At 37.9% G+C, this 18,485-nt stretch overlaps 1 protein-coding gene across 2 annotated transcripts in view; it reads left to right on the top strand.

Moving 5' to 3' along the window:
• The window catches only part of PTPN4 (protein tyrosine phosphatase non-receptor type 4), a 225,920-nt gene that overhangs the window by 51,500 nt on the left and 155,935 nt on the right, over positions 1-18,485 (top strand). For both annotated transcript variants that reach the window (XM_036742995.1, XM_036742994.1), the window contains exon 2: positions 3,102-3,256. In XM_036742995.1, coding sequence (XP_036598890.1) covers positions 3,119-3,256 — 138 coding nt within the window. In that variant the 5' untranslated portion in view covers positions 3,102-3,118. The remainder of the gene's footprint in view (positions 1-3,101; positions 3,257-18,485) is intronic.

Here is an 18,485-nt window from a genome sequence, read left to right on the forward strand (position 1 = left end):
TATCCATCTCTAATTTTTCTCTTGTGTTACAATTCCATTATCGCAAACTGCTTTTTGGACATTTTGAAGTGGATATCCTATTGATATCTAAAACTCACTGTGTCCAAAACAGAACTCTCCGTTCTCTTCCAAATTTTCCTCATTTTGTTGAGGCATCAACCTTCTTTATTTAGCCAAGTTGCCAATCTTAGTGTCATACTCAACTTTCCACTTTTATTTAACCCGTATATCCAGTCAGTTGCCAAATTTTGTCAGTTCTGCCTGCAAATATATCCCATTCTTATCTTAGCCTCTCAAAAACCTTATCTTCCTTTAAAACTTAGCTCACCTGATAACCTTTTCCACAAAATCTTCCGTAACATCGTCCAGTTCTTAGCATTCTCTTCCTTTTCAGATGATTTTGTATTGTGCTTACCTACATACGTTGCATTGTATATGAGGGGAGGAAATGACAACTTTCTAATATCATTATCATTTACTGTTAGGCGTTATAGTTACCTGTGTTGGTGCCTAGTTTCTTTACTAAACTGTAAGCATTGTGAGGGCAGGTATTGTGTCTTACTAAACTTTGTTTCTTACTCAGTGCCTATCACAGTCCTTTGTACCATGTAGGTGCTCAAATATTTGTTGTATTTTATGTGTACCATTTCTTTTGTTGTAAGGAGGATAGGATGATATATTATTTTCACATAACTTGGAGAGATTCTTGACTCTTTACTCCCTTTCATCCGTATGTTCACTTTCAAAATACCTTTGATTCTATCTCCACAAGCTCTCTTAAATTTGTCCCTTTCTCTCCACTGATTCCACCCCGATTCAGGATCTCATCACCTTTTGTTTGGACAGTTGCAGTAGTATTCTAATTGTTCTCTGTGCCTCAAGTCTCTCTTTCTTACAGTCCATAACCCACAGAGCTGCCAAAATCATATTCCTAAAACAGATTTCTGAGAATGTCATTCCCCTACTCAGTTAACTCCAGTAATTCCCTATACATGTAGGAAATCAAATACAAACTTAACTGTCATTTAAAATCTTTGTCACCTGTGGCAGAACCACTGACCCCAAGGCTGCCAAGGCCACCAAGTCTGCCGCCAGAGTCAGTAAGTCTGATCCCAAGGCTACCAAATCTGGCCCCAAGGCCACCAAATCTGATGCTAAGGTCTCCAAGTCTGATTCCAAGACCTCCAAGTCCAGTCCCAAGGTAGCCAAGTCCAATTCTAAGGCCACGAAGCCCAGTGATTCCAAGGCTGCTAAGCCTACTGACCCCAAGGCCGCTGAGTCCAAACCCAAAGATGCTGGGTCTAAAGCTGCTAGTCCCAAGCCTTCAAAATAAATGCTTCAGGACAGAAGGACTTGTTTAAACCCTAAACCACTGTTTTTTTCCCAGTCAGGGTATGATTATTCACTGTTTTGTACAAATAAAGGAAATGGTGAGTCATAAGAAAAAAAATAAAATCTTAATAACCTGGTTCCAACCTCTCTTTCCAGACTTAACATACATTATTCTCCTTCATACACTATGGTCCAGTTAAACTAGCCTTCTTGTTCGTAATATAGGACACTGTCTGTTTTTCTGCTCCTTTGCATTGACTGTCTTCTGTGCCTGTGCTACACTGACTCCTCACATTTATCTTGTTGGATCCCAGGTTTCCTTCAGAGTTCAGCTCATTTAGTACCTTATTCACGTGACGGTAAAGGCCTTTCTCCAAATTGCTTTCTATTTATTTTGTGTGAGAGCACACACATAGGCATATGCTAATAGAATCATAATGTTTAGAGTTGTTTGGGACCTCCGAGTCCATTCAGTCCAGTTCCCTCAGTTTATAGTTTAGGAAATTAAGACCCAGAGAGTGACTTGCCTCAGGTCATTCAGGTAATAAATGGCAGAACTTGGATTTGAACCCAGGTCTTATAACTTCGAGTCCTGTACTTTCTACTTTACCATGCTGCCTGCACATGTTGTCTTCCGTAGTAGAGTAAAAGTTCCTTGAGGGAAGGAGCTGTTTAATTTTTGTCTTTGTATCCCAAATACCTATTTTCTTCCCAATATATAGTAAGTGCTTAATAAATACCTGTTGACTGACTGACAGACTATTTTCATTTTTGTCTTCATATCCCTATAACCTACCACAGTGGTTTGCACATAGTGAGCCCTTGATATTTATTCAAATTAATTGCATTTCTATAATGGTTTTATTTTTTCAAAAACTGTGTGAGTTTTTGGAGTTAGGACGGGTATTTTCTCTTTGCAGGGCAGCTCTTAAATGGGCTGTCTAATTTCTCTTTCATGATGAAGCTATTTAGCTTGTCCATTTCTTGCTTTATTTATTGTAGTATTTTATACTTTTTTAGATAATCATTTCTTTTAGATTTCTAGTTTTATTAGCATGAAGCGGTATATAGTAATTTCTGAACATTTTCTTGATTTCTTTTGCTGTTGTTCTTATGTCTCAACTTTAATTTTGTTGAATTCATTCTTTAGGGCAAATAGACTATTTTAAGATATAAACATGCAAACAGCAAGAAGTTATAACTGTATGAGATAGAGGTGAGACCACTCACCCAGTCAAATATTCTACTAGAACATGATGATTATTGTACAAAATGAAAGGAAAAAAAAGCAGTTTTAGAAATATTACCGTAAAATTATTGTCAAACTGGGATTCTGTTTGCTTTAAATAAGGAGTCCTTAATCTTTTTTCTGTTGTTGACTCTATGGACCATTTCTCAGAATAACGTTTTTGAAGTCATAAATAATATACATAGGATTAAAAAGGAAACTAATTACACCAAAATATAGTTATCAAAATAAAAAACATTCACAAACCCTTAAATTAAAAATTAGTGAAGTTCTAGATAAAATTTTTCTCCCATCCAAGTTTACAGATCTGCCTCCCCACCCGCCAAAAAAAATCTATCCATAGATCCCTTTGGGTACCTTGACTGCCTAAGAATTGTTTAAAATAAAACGTAGCCAAATATTTTTTTACCCCTTTTTTATTTTCTTAGAATTCGTTAAGGTAAAACTTAACACATATCTTTTAAGAGTCATGTTGGATCTTTCTTTACCATACTATCATTTTTTTTTCTTATTTGCAAAGACCCTGTGTGGACAGTAATGACCGCACGCTTCCGATTGCCAGCTGGCAGAACTTACAATGTACGAGCATCCGAGCTGGCACGAGACAGACAACACACAGAGGTGGTCTGCAATATCCTTCTCTTGGATAACACTGTACAAGCTTTCAAAGTCAATGTAAGTATCACATATATAAATCTTATTTTTTTGTTGTTTACTAGTATAAATTTACATGTGTGTTTAACTTGGCATAAGTGAGGGAAAAGCCAGTCTGAAGTCAGGAATAATGTTAATTTTTTTAAAAAAGAAAATATAGCTAAATTTTTAGAAACAAAGACCAGTCTTAATACCCATATGCTACTGGTGATGTTGTGTTGCTGTAGTCATGGAACATTACAGCAATAAAATAATTAAAATTGAACATCTTCAATTCTTAGTAAAAGCATCATTTATACAATTTAGTCTAATTTCTAGACTAATTCTGAAAAAGGCAGTGAGGAAATACATGAGTAAGCTGTAACAGGTAATAAGTAATGATTTGCAAAGAAATACTGAAATAATGGCTGAAAATAAATGTACAATTACAAAAGAAGATGGGCTGGTCAAGTGATAGAAGATAGAAAAGGGAAAGGTCACCATGTTACTTCATTGGTATTCTCTCATTCTCCAAAAAAAAAAAAAGCAAAGAAAACCTTGAACACATTGGGTGATGCCCCCGTTTTGAACTTTTGTGAAGAAATGAACAAGAAGAAGCCTTTTGGACAGGCAGGCTTGTATAGGTCATAGCTGGCATTGTTGGCAGGAGCATCCACAATGAGGAGATAATATGTTTGTTTTATTCTCAAGTATGTACATTAATTCAAACTACTCAAACAAATATATTATCCCATTGGAGAGCCTCAGAAGACTGGATTGAATGAACAGTTTAGCAATGATTTAGAATTGATCTATCTCGTGTGTGTGTGTGTGTGTGTGTGTGTGTATTATATGCGTATATACATATATTGTGTGTGTGTATTCTAAAATGAATTTAAAGTTCTTGAAAACAATTTTCAAAAATATTCTAATCTAAGCCTATTATTATTTTATTAATGTGTTCAATGACAGGCAAAAAAGCTTAGCCCTTATGTGAATTATTTATTTGTTAACCAAAATTTTTGAGTGTCTAATATGTGCATATCTCACCATATCCCAGGATCTCTGGTGGGATATAGAGAAATATAACAAAGTAGCTTTGATCTTTTTTTTTTAATAATAAAAACAACTTTTTTAAACCAGAAGAGTACTTTATAAGCCACAGGTTTCTGTGTATCAACTATTTTTATTAATAATTTTGATTTCATAATTTTCAGAGCACTATTTACTAAAACTGTTTTTGACAGTTGCATCTTGAAAACACCTTTGTACTGTGTTGAAAAATTTCTTAGTGAATCTTTTCTTGTAGGTCTCTTACATTATTAGTATCCAACATTTACTTTATCCACTCCCCAAGTAAGCATCTGCTCTGAAGCAAAGAATCTGACATTGTTTCACAGATAACACATGGGAGGCACTGCAGTTTTTGGACTCCAGCCTCTAACAGGTTCACTCTTGATCTGATCAGACAGACAGACACCTTCAGAGGGGTTAATAATCTTATTTTATTCTAGTCTAGTGTTCTCAAAGGTTGCTGATAATGGGAGAATCAGCTCCTACAGGATTCCCTAACAACTCTTCTTGCAGGGACAGGCAAGAAGGGGGATGGCATTACCCCTACGTCTTGATCGAGTCAATCGAGGCAGGCACAGCTTGTGCACTCTCCTGAGTTCCCTCAAGCTTGCGTGGGGGCTGACCAGGCACATACAGATTTCCCTATGAGTTCCCCATGGTTTCCCCACCCACTCACCAGTGCCCACTTGCTATGTGGGGCAACAGACAAAGAAGGTATTTTGCCAACATTAAGCTCACAGATTAACTTTAGCATCATTCTGCACAAATGTAGTAGATACCACATTATGTCACCCTTTATCTCAAGGCGCAGTCTCAGTAGGACTCTGTCACTGAGGTGATTCTAAGAATTACTATCAAGATCCTTGGAGCTATTCTGGGAATTATTATCGAACACCTGGAAACTAGACAGTGGCCATGGATCCTGAGAAACTGGACTCTAAAAGGATAACAAAATCCTCCTTACTTACAGAGATACTGGATTATTATGATTAAGAATATGAGATACAGGACTATTATGATTAAGAAACCATGTGGGTGAGGAAAACCAAAACCCAGCCTGAGATCTCAACATGAATTTCTGTAACTTAAAATTGTTTTCTAACACACAGAAATAGAAGAGCCAGTAGGACATCAAAAAGGGAAAGATGTTGTGTAATATGATGAAATTTTCTAGCCCCTTGGAGTAAAATATGACAAAACTAGAATTGCACTTTTTAATTAGGTAAAATTATCTTTTAGTTTCTCAAGAATAGAAAAAATAATTCACACTTATCCAGCATTTTAGGATTTAACAAATGATTTGTTGCCAGAAAATCATTTTACATTTCATGTTATCTCCCTAGACTTGCTAACCCACCATCCTGTTTTGTGTTGTAAATATTTCAGAAGTTTTTAGGTATATCGCTGACAGAGGAAGGGTAAGAAAGACTAAACTGAAATTGGTATCTGTGGGTTTATATGAGGACTTTAAAGCATTTCTGATAACTATACTGTTGTGAAGAAGATCCAGTTAGTCAATAAACATTTATTAAGCACCTGCTCTGTGCCAGTCACTGTACTGAGCACTAAGGATACAAAGAAAGGCAAAAGACAGCCCCAACTCTAAAGAAGTGTAATTAGGGAAACAACATGCAAGTAACTGTGTACCAATAAGGTATATGCAGGCTAAATTGGGGATAATCTCGGAGGGACAACACAAGGTTAAGGAGGTGTTGAAAAGTCTTCTTGTAGCCTGATGAGATAAGAAAAACATGAGAAGGAACATGTGTGCTATGCATAATGTATATTACAGCCTTTAAACTGTATTTAAAATACAGATTTATCAAAGAAACATCTGTGAAAAGTTAAGCTTAATTCCATGAAACAGTTATGAATTATGCATTTGTATTCGTTATGTACCTTTCCCATTTTAAAAAATGTCTTGCATTATTGTGCCCAATAACTTTGAGGCTATAAATTATACATATTAACCTTTAAAATAATGTCTATTCACTCTTTTTTTTGTTTTTTTTAAATTTAATTTATTTAATATATTTAGTTTTCAGCATTGATTTTCACAAGAGTTTGAATTACAAATTTTCTCCCCATTTCTACCTTCCCACCCACTCCAAAATGGCATATATTCTGGTTGCCCCGTTCCCCTTTCAACCCTCCCTTCTGTCACTCCACTCCCCTCCCATCCCCCTTTCCCTTCTTCTCTTGTAGGGCAAGATAAATTTCTATGCTCCATTGACTGTGTATCTTATTTCCTAGTTGCATGCAAAAACTTGTTTTTGATGTTTTTGAATATCTGTTTTTAAAACTTTGAGTTCCAAATTCTCTCTCCTCTTCCCTCCCCACCCACCATCCCTAAGAAGGCAAGCAATTCAACATAGTCCACATGCGTATCATTATGTAAAACCCTTCCACAATACTCATGTTGTGAAAGATTAACTATGTTTTGCTCCTTCCTAACCTATCCCCCTTTATTCAGTTTTCTCCCTTGACCCTGTCCCTTTTCGAAAGTGTTTGGTTTTGATTACCTCCTCCTCCTGTCTGCCCTCCCTTCTATCATCCCCCTTTTTTTATCTTCTTTCTCCTTCTTTGCTGTGGGGTAAGATACCCAATTGAGTGTGTATGGTATTCCCTCCTCAGGTCAAATCTGATGAGAGCAAGATTTACTCATTCCTCCTCACCTGCCCCCTCTTCCCTTCCTACAGAACTGCTTTTTCTTGCCACTTTTATGCGAGATAATTTACCCCATTCTATCGCTCCCTTTCTCCCTCTCTCAATATATTCCTCTCTTATCCCTTAATTTGATTTTATTTCTTTTAGATATCTTCCCTTCATCTTCAATTCACCCTGTGCCCTCTGTCTATACACACACACACACACACACACATATGTATATATATATGTATGTATGTATATATACACCTACATATATACATAGACACACACATTTGTATATATATGTATATATATATATATACATACATATGCATATTCCTTTCAGCTACTATGATACTGAGGTCTCATGAATCATACACATCATCTTTCCATGTAGGAATGTAAACAAAACAGTTCAACTCTTTCTTGTTTACCTTTTCATGCTTCTCTTGATTCTTGTGTTTGAAAGTCAAATTTTCTGTTCAGCTCTGGTCTTTTCACTGAGAAAGCTTGAAAGTCTTCTATTTTATTGAAAGTCCATATTTTGCTTTGGGGCATGATACTCAGTTTTGCTGGGTAGGTGATTCTTGGTTTTAATCCTAGCTCCATCGACCTCCGGAATATCATATTCCAAGCCCTTTGGTCCCTTAATGTGGAAGCTGCTAGATCCTGTGTTGTCCTGATTGTTTTTCCACAATACTCACATTGTTTCTTTCTGGCTGCTTGCAGTATTATCTCCTTGACCTGGGAGCTCTGAAATTGGGCAACAATATTCCTAGGAGTTTTCTTTTGGGGATCTTTTTGAGGAGGCGATGGGTGGATTCTTTCAATTTCTATTTTACCTTCTGGCTCTAGATATCAGGACAGTTCTCCTTGATAATTTCTTGAAAGATGATATCTAGGCTCTTTTTTTGATCATGGCTTTCAGGTAGTCCAATAATTTTTAAATTCTTTCTCCCAGATCTATTTTCCAGGTCAGTGGTTTTTCCAATGAGATATTTCACATTGTCTTCCATTTTTTCATTCCTTTTGTTCTGTTTTATAATATCTTGATTTCTCATCAAGTCACTAGCTTCCACTTGTTCCAATCTAATTTTTAAGGTAGTATTTTCTTCAGTGGTCTTTTGGACCTCCTTTTCCATTTGGCTGATACTGCCTTTCAAGGCATCCTTCTCCTCATTGGCTTTTTGGAGCTCTTTTGCCATTTGAGTTAGTCTGTTTTTTAAGGTGTTGTTTTCTTCAATATTTTTTTCAGTATTTTTTTGGGTCTCCTTTAGCAAGTCATTGACTTGTTTTTTATGATTTTCTCGCATCATTCTCATTTCTCATCCCAATTTTTCCTCTATTTCTTTAACTTGTATTTCCAAATCCTTTTTGAGCTCTTCCATGGCCTGAGACCAGTTCATGTTTTTCTTGGAGCCTTTTGATGTAGGCTCTTTGACTTTGTTGACTTCTTCTGGCTGTATGTTTTGGTCTTCTTTGTCACCAAAGAAAGATTCCAAAGTCTGAGACTGAATCTGACTATGTTTTCGCTGCCTGGCCATGTTCCCAGCCAACTTACTTGACCCTTGAGTTTTTGTCGGGGTATGACGGCTTGTAGAGTAAAGAGTACTTTGTTCCTTCCTTGAGGGGTTGGGCTGTTGTTTTCAGAGCTATGTCTATACAGCCAGCTCCGCCACAGCAGCGCTCCTCCTTCCCCAAGAACCACCAACCTAGACCTGACTCAGATCTTAAGCAGGCTCTGCACTCCTGCTCTTAATCTGCCACTTAATTCCTCCCACCAGGTGGGCCTGGGACCAGAAGCAACTGCAGCTGTAGTTCTGTAGCTGCACCACCCTCTCTGCCCCTGGGGTGGTGGCCCAACCAAGAACTCCTTTCACTCCGTCCCCCGCAGCATTTCCCACTAACCTTCTCTGTTGTCTTCGGTGTTTGTGGGTTGAGAAGTCTGGAAATTGCCACAGCTCACTGATTCAGGGCACTAGGGCCTGTTCCGCCCGGCTCCAGATCTGGTTGGTCCTGCCGCTGCCCATGCTGGGCTCTACTCCCCTCCACTCCGTGCACAATAGACCTCATCCAGCGACCATCCAGACTGTCCTGGGCTGGATCCCTGCTTCCCTCTGCTATTTTGTGGGTTCTGCAGTTGTAGAATTTGTTCAGAGCCATTTTTTATAGGTTTTTGGAGGGACCTGGCAGGGAGCTCACACGAGTCCCTGCTTTTCAGCCACCATCTTGGCTCCGCCCCTCTCTGCTTCATTATTGTGCCCAATAACTTTGAGGCTATAAATTATACATACTAACCTTTAAAATAATGTCTATTCACTCTTAACATTTATGTGCCTCTTTAAGTTTGTTTCTTCATTTTTAAAATGAGACTAGACTTCTTGGCTCTAAACTTTCTGGGTTCTTAATATGAATTTTTCCCAATTTTTCTATCAACTGAATAAATTTACTTTTAGTTTAATTTGACAATCTGTGTTCCATAATATAAATATTTTCTAATTATATTTGGGATAGTGGACCCAGCCCTCAGGGTGTTAATGTTTGTTTGCTTGAAAAGCATCTTAATCTCTAGCACACATCAGACTGTTCATTTCTACTTCCTAAATTAAGGTTAGAAAAATATGGTCTTTAAACAGACTCATGATTTTAAATCTGGGAAAGAATTTAGGAATGATTTGGTCTAACTTCCTCATTTTATAGATAAGGGAAAAAAAAACAGAAGTGGTCATTGCCTCTTTTACATTTAATTTACATTATTTTAGGTTGTATGTACATTGTAGCAATATCGTTGAAAAAAGTCAGATTAAGACTTTAATCTCAAAGAAAAGAAAAAGAAATAATAATGAGATATGATAAAAGACAGAAATGTAGGGATTTAAGAGAAGCTGAAGTGATTACAGGAGGTGGCAAGAATACTCAAAAGAACTGTACTGGAGAGGTCTTAACGTCACTTATAACTGTGATGGTGTGATTACTGATCTAGAGCCGGACCTCCTGGAGAATGAAGTCAAGTGGGCCTTAGGAAGCATTGCTAACAAAGAGACTGATGGAGATGATAAAATTCCAGCTGAGCTTGTTGAAACCCTAAAAGATGGTGCTGTTAAAGTGCTGCATTCAATTATGCCGGTAAATTTGGAAAGCATGACAGTGGCCACTAGATTGGAAAAGATCAGTTTATGGCCCAGTTTTAAAGAAGGCAATGCCAAGAAATGGTCGAATTACCAAAGAATTGCACTCATTTCACACACCAGCAAGGTTGTGCTTAAGATTCTGCAAGCTAGGCTGCAACATTATATGAACCAAGAATTACCAGAAGAGAAGGCTGGTTTTCAGAGAGGCAGAGGAGTTAAAGACCAAGTGATCATCATTTGCTGGACTATGGAGAAAGCAAGGGAGTTCCAGAAAAACTTCTACTTCTGCTTCATTCAGTATACTAAAGCCTTTAGCTGTGTGGATCACAATGAAATGTTGCAAGTCCTCAAAGAGATGGGAGTACTTGTCTTACCTGTCATCTTAACTTTTCTCTTGAGGAACCTGTATGCGGGTCAAGAAGTAGCAGTTAGAATTGAACATGTAACAGCTGATTGGTTTAAGATTGGGAAAGGAGTATGACGTGGGTATATATTATCCCATTATTAATTTAATTTATATGCTGATTACATCATGTGATTCCAGGCTAGATGAATTAAAAGCTGAAATTAAGGTTGCTGGGAGATATGTCAACAATCTCAGATATATAGATGATACCATTCTGATGGCAGAAAGTGAAGAAGAATTAAGAAACCTCTTAATGAAGGTGAAAGAGGAGACTGTAAAAGCTGGCTTGAAGCTTAATATCAAAAAACCTAAGATCTTGGCAACTAGTCCCATCGCTTCCTGGCAAATAGAGGGAGAAGAAATGGAAGCAGCGTCAGGTTTTCTATTCTTGGGCTTAAAGATCACTGCAGATGGCGACTGCAGCCAGGAAATTAAAGGACACTTGTTCCTTGGAAGGAAAATTGGCAAATTTGGACAGCGTACTAAAAAGCAAAGACAGAGGTCCGTATAGTCAGAGCTGTGGTTTTTCCAGTAACGATGTATGACTGTGAGAATTGGACTATAAAGAAAGCTGAGCAACACAGAATTGATGCTTTTGAATTTGATGCTGAAAAGACTTTTGAGAATCACTTGGACAGCAGGTATTCACTGGAAAGTCAAATACTGAAGCTGAAGCTAAAATACTTTGGCCACATAATGAGAAGACAGGTCTCATTGGAAAAGACCCTGATGTTGGGAAAGATTGAAGGCAAAAGGAAAAGGGGACAGCAGAGGATGGGATGCATTTAGTGTATCATGGAAACAACAAATGTGAACCTGGACAAACCTTGAGAGCGAGTGGAGGATGGAAGGGCCTGGCGTGCTATCGTTTATGGGGTCTTGAAGAGTCTACATGATTGAATGACTGAACGAAAACAATAACAATTCTTACTTGAATCGATAGTGCTTTGTTATCTACCAAAGGGTGGGTTTCAAGATAACTTGTCCGTAAAGAGAATTTCTATACATTTCAAACTAATTATCTCCTACTTTAGCTAAAGGGTGACAGCCTTGCATCTCACTACCTATTTTTACTACCCTCTACTACCCTCATTTTAACATAGTTTCTCTCCAGGCTCTGTAGCCTTGAGACAACTTTTGGAAGAAATATTGGACTTGGGGTTTTCACAAGCCTATGCTATTATATGACGTGTGATACTACATAACAAATAAATATGTAATTATGTATAAAATATTTTATAATATAGTACATAGATCATATGTAGTATTCATATTCTTACAATTTATAAATTTATGTATTTTAGATATGGTAAAGCATGTATATGATTAATACTGTATAAAGAATTATGTAATTAATACTCTCAAGATATGTAGAAATTCCAAGATTTTATTTTCAGAATTTTATAAGCAAAGACCATTTACCATACTTCTTCCTAATTTTCTTTTATATATTTTGAGTCACATAGGTTAAAATCCTTATTAATAGAGGGATGACCATGTCAGTGAAGTGAAAGCTCCCTTGATGTTTTGAAGTAAATTATGTTACTTTTAAATTTTATTATATCTGTTTTAAATGGTTTTTAGAATTATTTTTTGTTAAATATTATCTTTGCCATTCATATGGTCAAAAAATGTGCAGACAAAGTCTGTTTGGTTTATAATTCCTGCCTGAAAAACTACATGTCAGTTTGTTTAAATGATTTATTTTTTATGAATCTAGGTTATGATTCACTTGATGTTTCTTTCTAGGCTTTTTGTTAGGCAACTATGCTTTCTTTTTTTTTTTTTTTAAAAAGGATTAGTTTTGAACCTTCCTTGTTTAAAGTATTTCACAAAAAAGGCAATATGCAAATATTAAAATATATATAATGTTTTAGTCTATTTAAAGTGACACAATCCTGATTTTTTTGAAAAACCAGTTTGTTTCTTGGTTTTTCTAATTTAAAAGAATGGAAATGATTGAAATATTAAATATATTTTTAAAAGTCCAAATGGGGGGGGTAACATTATTTTACCTTTTCAAGTATTAATGACTACTTCTGTTTTGACATTGAGATCCTGTTAAAAATAATGAATTGATGAAATCATTGATATTCTTATCAATTGCAAGCCATTATGGCAGATTTTTCATTTGGCGTTAATAACAACATGTGAATATGTTATTTATCACCATGGTCATCATCATCATTATTACCAAACTTTGTAGCTCATAATCATGTCTTTAGTGCATATATGTATGTGCATACATACACATACACGTATACACATATACATACGTGTGTGTGTGTGTATGTGTGTGTGTGTGTGTAAGCATTTATTAAGTTCCTACTGTGTGCCAAACACTGTACTAAGTGCTGGGGATACAAAAGAGAAAAAAAAGGACAGCCACTACCCTAAGGGAACTCACAATCTCACAAGAAGGACAACAAACAAATACATAAAAATAAGCTCTATACAGGATAATTAGGAAATAATTAACCGAGGGCACTAGAATTAAGAGAGATTGGGAGAAACTTTCTGTAGATGAAATTTTAGGGTCTGTGTGTGTGTGTGTGTGTGTGGACGTGGACCAGATCTGTGATAGAGGGAAATACAGAGCTCTCACATGAGGAAGCTCCATCTACTAAAGTACTAATGTAGAACAGAGAACTGCAGCTTACAATCGTAGAGAATCCTCTGCAGCATCAAAAGCTGAGCCTCATAGCCCCAGCCATGGAGACAGTCTGTGTTAGAAGCAGAACTTCGACTTAGTCTCCTTGATTGCAAGGCCAGTTCTCTATTGGGCCATTACGTTCTTGCTGCTGGTGGAGGCCTAGCCACTAGTGCTCATGGAGGTTCTCTGTGCTGGCGTCTGCCATTTCCCCTGGTTGTGCCAATGCACTTGGCGGTATTTGTGTTAGTGCTTGCCCACTCCACTACCCCGGGGGGTGGGGGTGGGGCAGGATCTCCCACTGAGGTGGGGCTTGCCTCTAGCTTGCCAGGATGCCTCCTGTCCTCCACTAGTCCCCTTCAGCCACAGCAAGAGCCATCTTTCCTGTTAATCCCCTAAACCTCTGGACCTAAAAGACTGTCGCACCCGCCTTTCTGCTGTCTCCAGTGTTCCAGGATTTTTCCTGGGGCAGTTTTTCTGAGTTTTTCAAGGTTAATAAAGGAGGGTAAGAGCAACTTACTGCTTATTCCATCATCTTGGCTCCTGGAAGTCCAGGCCATTGCACTCTTGAAAAATACTGAGGACCCCAAAGAACTTTTGTTTATGTGGATATTTATTGATGTTTTACCCTATTAGAAATTGAAACTGGTGGCCGCTAGGTGGTGCAGTGAGTAGAATGCCGGCCCTGGAGTCAGGAGGACCTGAGTTCAAATTGAGCCTCAGACACTTGACACACTTACTAGCTGTGTGACCTTAGGCAAGTCACTTAACCCCAATTGCCCTGCCTTCCCCCCTCCAAAAAATAAAAAATTTTAAAAAAGAAATTAAAACTGATACATTTAAAATATTAATTTATTAACTCATTTTAAAAAATGATAAACCCATTGCATGTTAACATAACAGCACAGTGCCTAGAGTCAGGAAGACCTGAGGTCAGATGTGGCCTCAGACACTTATTAGTTGTGTGACCCATGGCAAGTCACTTCTCATTTTTCCATCTGTAAAATGAGTTGGAGAAGGAAATGGCAAACCACTCCAGTATCTTTGCCAAGAAAACTCCAAATGGGGTCAAAAAGTCAGATATGACTGAAATAATTGAATAAGAACAACATATTAACATGTTTGTCTTGTTATATTATTATTTGTTGTATTTTGTATTATTGTTATATAACAAAAATTTAGTGAGAAGAATGACTTTGTTTTACATATTTTTGCTTATCTTTAATGTCTGGTATCTAATCTCCTGCATTCATTCTATTTTGAGTGTTATTTTGGTTGAAGTGTATGAAGAAAATCTGACATTACATAGATATGTAGTTGGAAAAGGGAGTTTTTAAATTGCCAAATGTCTTAGTATTTATGAAAATTGTTTTGACTTTGCAGTCCCTGAAAGAGTCTCAGGTATCCCTAGGAATCTGTAGACCATACTTTGAGAACTCCATTAGGCCATTCTCTGTCTCCCTGTCTCTGTCTCTCTTTCTTTTTCTTTCCTTCCGACCTACTTACGTTTCTGTTTTTATAGGTTGCTAAATGTTTTTCTGCAACACCAGCACCATACAAATGATCTAAGCTCTACTGTATAAATTAGCCTACTAAGAATTACAAATTGTTAACCTGATTCTGATCACATGGCCAGTCAATATTGGAATAAGGACTCTGATAAGCTGAAGTTTTCTAACTACAAATTTAGTATTTTTATTTCATGCTGCCTCTCATGTCTTGTGAAGTTCCCACTCCTGATGTATCTGTTTGCATGCATATGTACACTCACACATGTGTTTATCTACATCCACATCCACATATATATACACTTAGGTAAACAGGAATAAATTTCAGCTGGTAATTTTTAAAAAGTTAATTTCCTTCCTTGCCGTGCAACATCATTAAAATAGCTTTCTGCATCATATTATAGCTTTCCTGTTGTATGAAACTGATGGCTTGACCTTTCATGAGCATAAAATTTCATTATAGAAGGAAATAAAATTCCTTAGAATTTTCAGCTTTAGAAGTATTCCATTTCTTCTCACTTCCCCCCATCAACTTAGGGTTTACTCAAAGAAAAGGAATATGATTATGATTCTTTCTTTTAATATTAGCTTACCAACACATAATAAATAGTTAAGTAACTTATCGTCTTTTCAGTTATGCCTATCTATATCTATATGTATGTTTAGTAGAATTTTTAGTCTTATTGGGGACAGAGATATCACAATAGCTAATGTTCTCAGAGTTCTTTACAGTGTACAGAGTGCTTTCCTCAACCTTATGAGACAGAAATTGCAAGTTTTTTCCTTATTTTGCCGAGATGGAAACTAAGGGAAGTTAGACGACTTAATCTCCTTCCCATGTCTTTTTTTTTTAATTTAAATTTATTTATTTAACATACTTAGTTTTCAGCATTGATTTTGACAAGAGTTTGAATTACAAATTTTCTCCCCATTTCTACCCTTCCCCCCACTCCAAGATGGCATATATTCTGGTTGTCCTATTCCCCAGTCAGCCCTCCCCTCTGTCACCCCACTCCCCTCCCCTCCCCTTTTCCCTTCCTTTCTTGTACGGCAAGATAAATTTCTGTGCCCCATTGCCCGTGTATCTTATTTTCTAGTTGCATGCAAAAACTTTTTTTTTTTTGTTTTTGAACATCTGTTTTTAAAACTTTGAGTTCCAAATTCTCTCCCCTCTTCTCTTCCCACCCGCCCTCCCTAAGAAGTCAAGCAATTCAACATAGGCCACATGTGTATCATTATGTATGACCCTTCCACAATACTCATGTTGTGAAAGACCAACTATATTTTGCTCCTTCCCAACCCATCTCCCATTATTGAATTTTCTCCCTTGACCCTGTCCCCTTTCAATAGTGTTTGTTTTTGATTACCTTCACCCCCATCTGCCCTCCCCTCCATCATCCCCCCTTTTTTTTATCTTCCTCCCTCTTCTTTCCTGTGGGGTAAGATACCCAATTGGGTATGTATGGTATTCCCTCCTCAGGCCAAATCTGATGAGAGCAAGGTTCACTCATTCCCCCGTCACCTGCCCTCTCCCCTCCTCCCACAGAACTGCTTCCTCTTGCCACCTTTATGCGAGATAATCCACCCCATTCTATCTCTCCCTATCTCCCTCTCTCAGTATGTTCCTCTCTCATCCCTTAATTTGATTTTATTTCTTTTAGATATCTTCCCTTCATCTTCAACTCACCCTGTGTCCTCTCTCTCTTTCTCTCTCTCTCTCTCTCTCTCTCTCTCTCTCTCTCTCTCTCTCTCTCCATATATATATATATATATATACACACACACACACATAGATATATACATACATATTCACTTATATATACATAAACATATATATATATATACACATATATATATATATGCATATTCCCTTCATCTACCCTAAAACTGAGGTCTCATGAATCATACATGTCATCTTTCCATGTAGGAATGTAAACAAAACAGTTCAACTTTAGTAAGTCCCTTGCAATTTCCCTTTCTTGTTCTTTTTCTTGATTACCTTTTCATGCTTCTCTTGATTCTTGTGTTTGAAAGTCAAATTTTCTATTCAGTTCTGGTCTTTTCACTGAGAAAGCTTGAAAGTCCTCTATTTTATTGAAAGTCCATATTTTGCCTTGGAGCATGATACTCAGTTTTGCTGGGTAGGTGATTCTTGGTTTTAATCCTAGCTCCATTGACCTCCGGAATATCGTATTCCAAGCCCTTTGATCTCTTAATGTAGAAGCTGGCAGATCTTGGGTTATTCTGATTGTGTTTCCACAATACTCAAATTGTTTCTTTCTGGCTGCTTGCAGTATTTTCTAATTCTGCCTTTCAAGGCATTCTTCTCCTCATTGGCTTTTTGGAGCTCTTTTGCCATTTGAGTTAGTCTATTTTTTAAGGTGCTATTTTCTTCAGTGTATTTTTCAGAATTTTTTTGGGTCTCCTTTAGCAAGTCATTGACTTGTTTTTCATGATTTTCTCGCATCCTTCTCATTTCTTTTCCCAGTTTTTCCTCTACTTCTCTAACTTGCTTTTCCAAATCCTTTTTGAGCTCTTCCATGGCCTGGGACCAGTTCATATTTTTCTTGGAGGTTTCTGTTGTAGGCTCTTTGACTTTGTTAACTTCTTCTGTCTGTATGTTTTGGTCTTCTTTGTCACCAAAGAAAGAATCCAAAGTCTGAGACTGAATCTGGGTGCGTTTTCGCTGCCTGGCCATGTTCCCAACCAACTAACTTGACCCTTGAGTTTTTCAGTGGGGTATGACTGCTTGTAAACTAGAGAGTTCTGTGTTCCACGTTTGGGGGGGATGTGCCAGCTCTCCCACACCAACACTGCTCCTTCCCCAAGAACCCCCAACCCAGACTGGGCTTAGATCTTCAACAGGCTGTGCACTCCTGCTCTGATCCGCCACTTAATTCCTCCCACCAGGTGGGCCTGGGGCCAGAAGCAACAGCAGCTGTAGCTGCCCCACCTCCGCTGCTCATGGGGCTGGAAGCTGAACCTTGAACTCCTTCCACTCCCGCAGCTTTTCCCACTAACCTTCTTTGCTGTCTTTGGTGTTTGTGGGTTGAAAAGTCTGGTAACTGCCGCAGCTCACTGATTTAGAGTGGTAGGGCATGTTCTGCCCGGCTCCTGGTCTGGTTGGTCCGCGCTGCTCACGCTGGGCTCTGCTCCGCTCCCAGCTCCGTGTGGGATAGACCTCACCCAGAGACCATCCAGGCTGTCCTGGGCTGGAGCCCTGCTTCCCTCTGCTGTTTTGTGGGTTCTTCCGTTCTAGAATTGGTTCAGAGCCATCTTTCATAGGTTTTTGGAGGGACTTGGCAGGGAGCTCACGGTAGTCCCTGCTTTCCAGCCGCCATCATGGCTCCGCCCTCTTCCCATGTCTTTTTAAGTGTCAGAGCTGGGACGTGGATCCAAGTCAGCATGTTCTACCCCACCACAGTGTGCTCAGATCTCTTTTCATCATCAAATCTACATGCATCGCTTTACATATTTTTAGGGAAGCTAGATATGTTTTCATTTGAGTGAATAGTGTATGCAGAGATCCTTTGTTATGTAAGGCATGGTTTCTACCTTCTAGGAGTTTACAGTTTAGATCTGGGGATAGAACAGACTTGAAGAGCTAAAGCAATAAAAGAGAAAAGTAACACTTAAAGATATCTTAAGTAGCTCTTAATTGCTTAATTGGGAAATTAACTGAGACAGTAATTCAGCATAAGCATTCATAAAAGGAAAAATTCCCTTTATTTGGGAGTGGTCAGTGAAGGTTTTACATAGATAACAGCCTTGTTACTTCTAGTTCCTGAAGCGTGGGTAAGGTTTGCAAAAGAATAACATGAATAACATGAGCAAAAATTGGTAATGGACTTGG

This window comes from Trichosurus vulpecula, chromosome 2 (genome assembly GCF_011100635.1).
Source record: "Trichosurus vulpecula isolate mTriVul1 chromosome 2, mTriVul1.pri, whole genome shotgun sequence".
Classification (NCBI taxonomy): Eukaryota; Metazoa; Chordata; class Mammalia; order Diprotodontia; family Phalangeridae; genus Trichosurus; species Trichosurus vulpecula.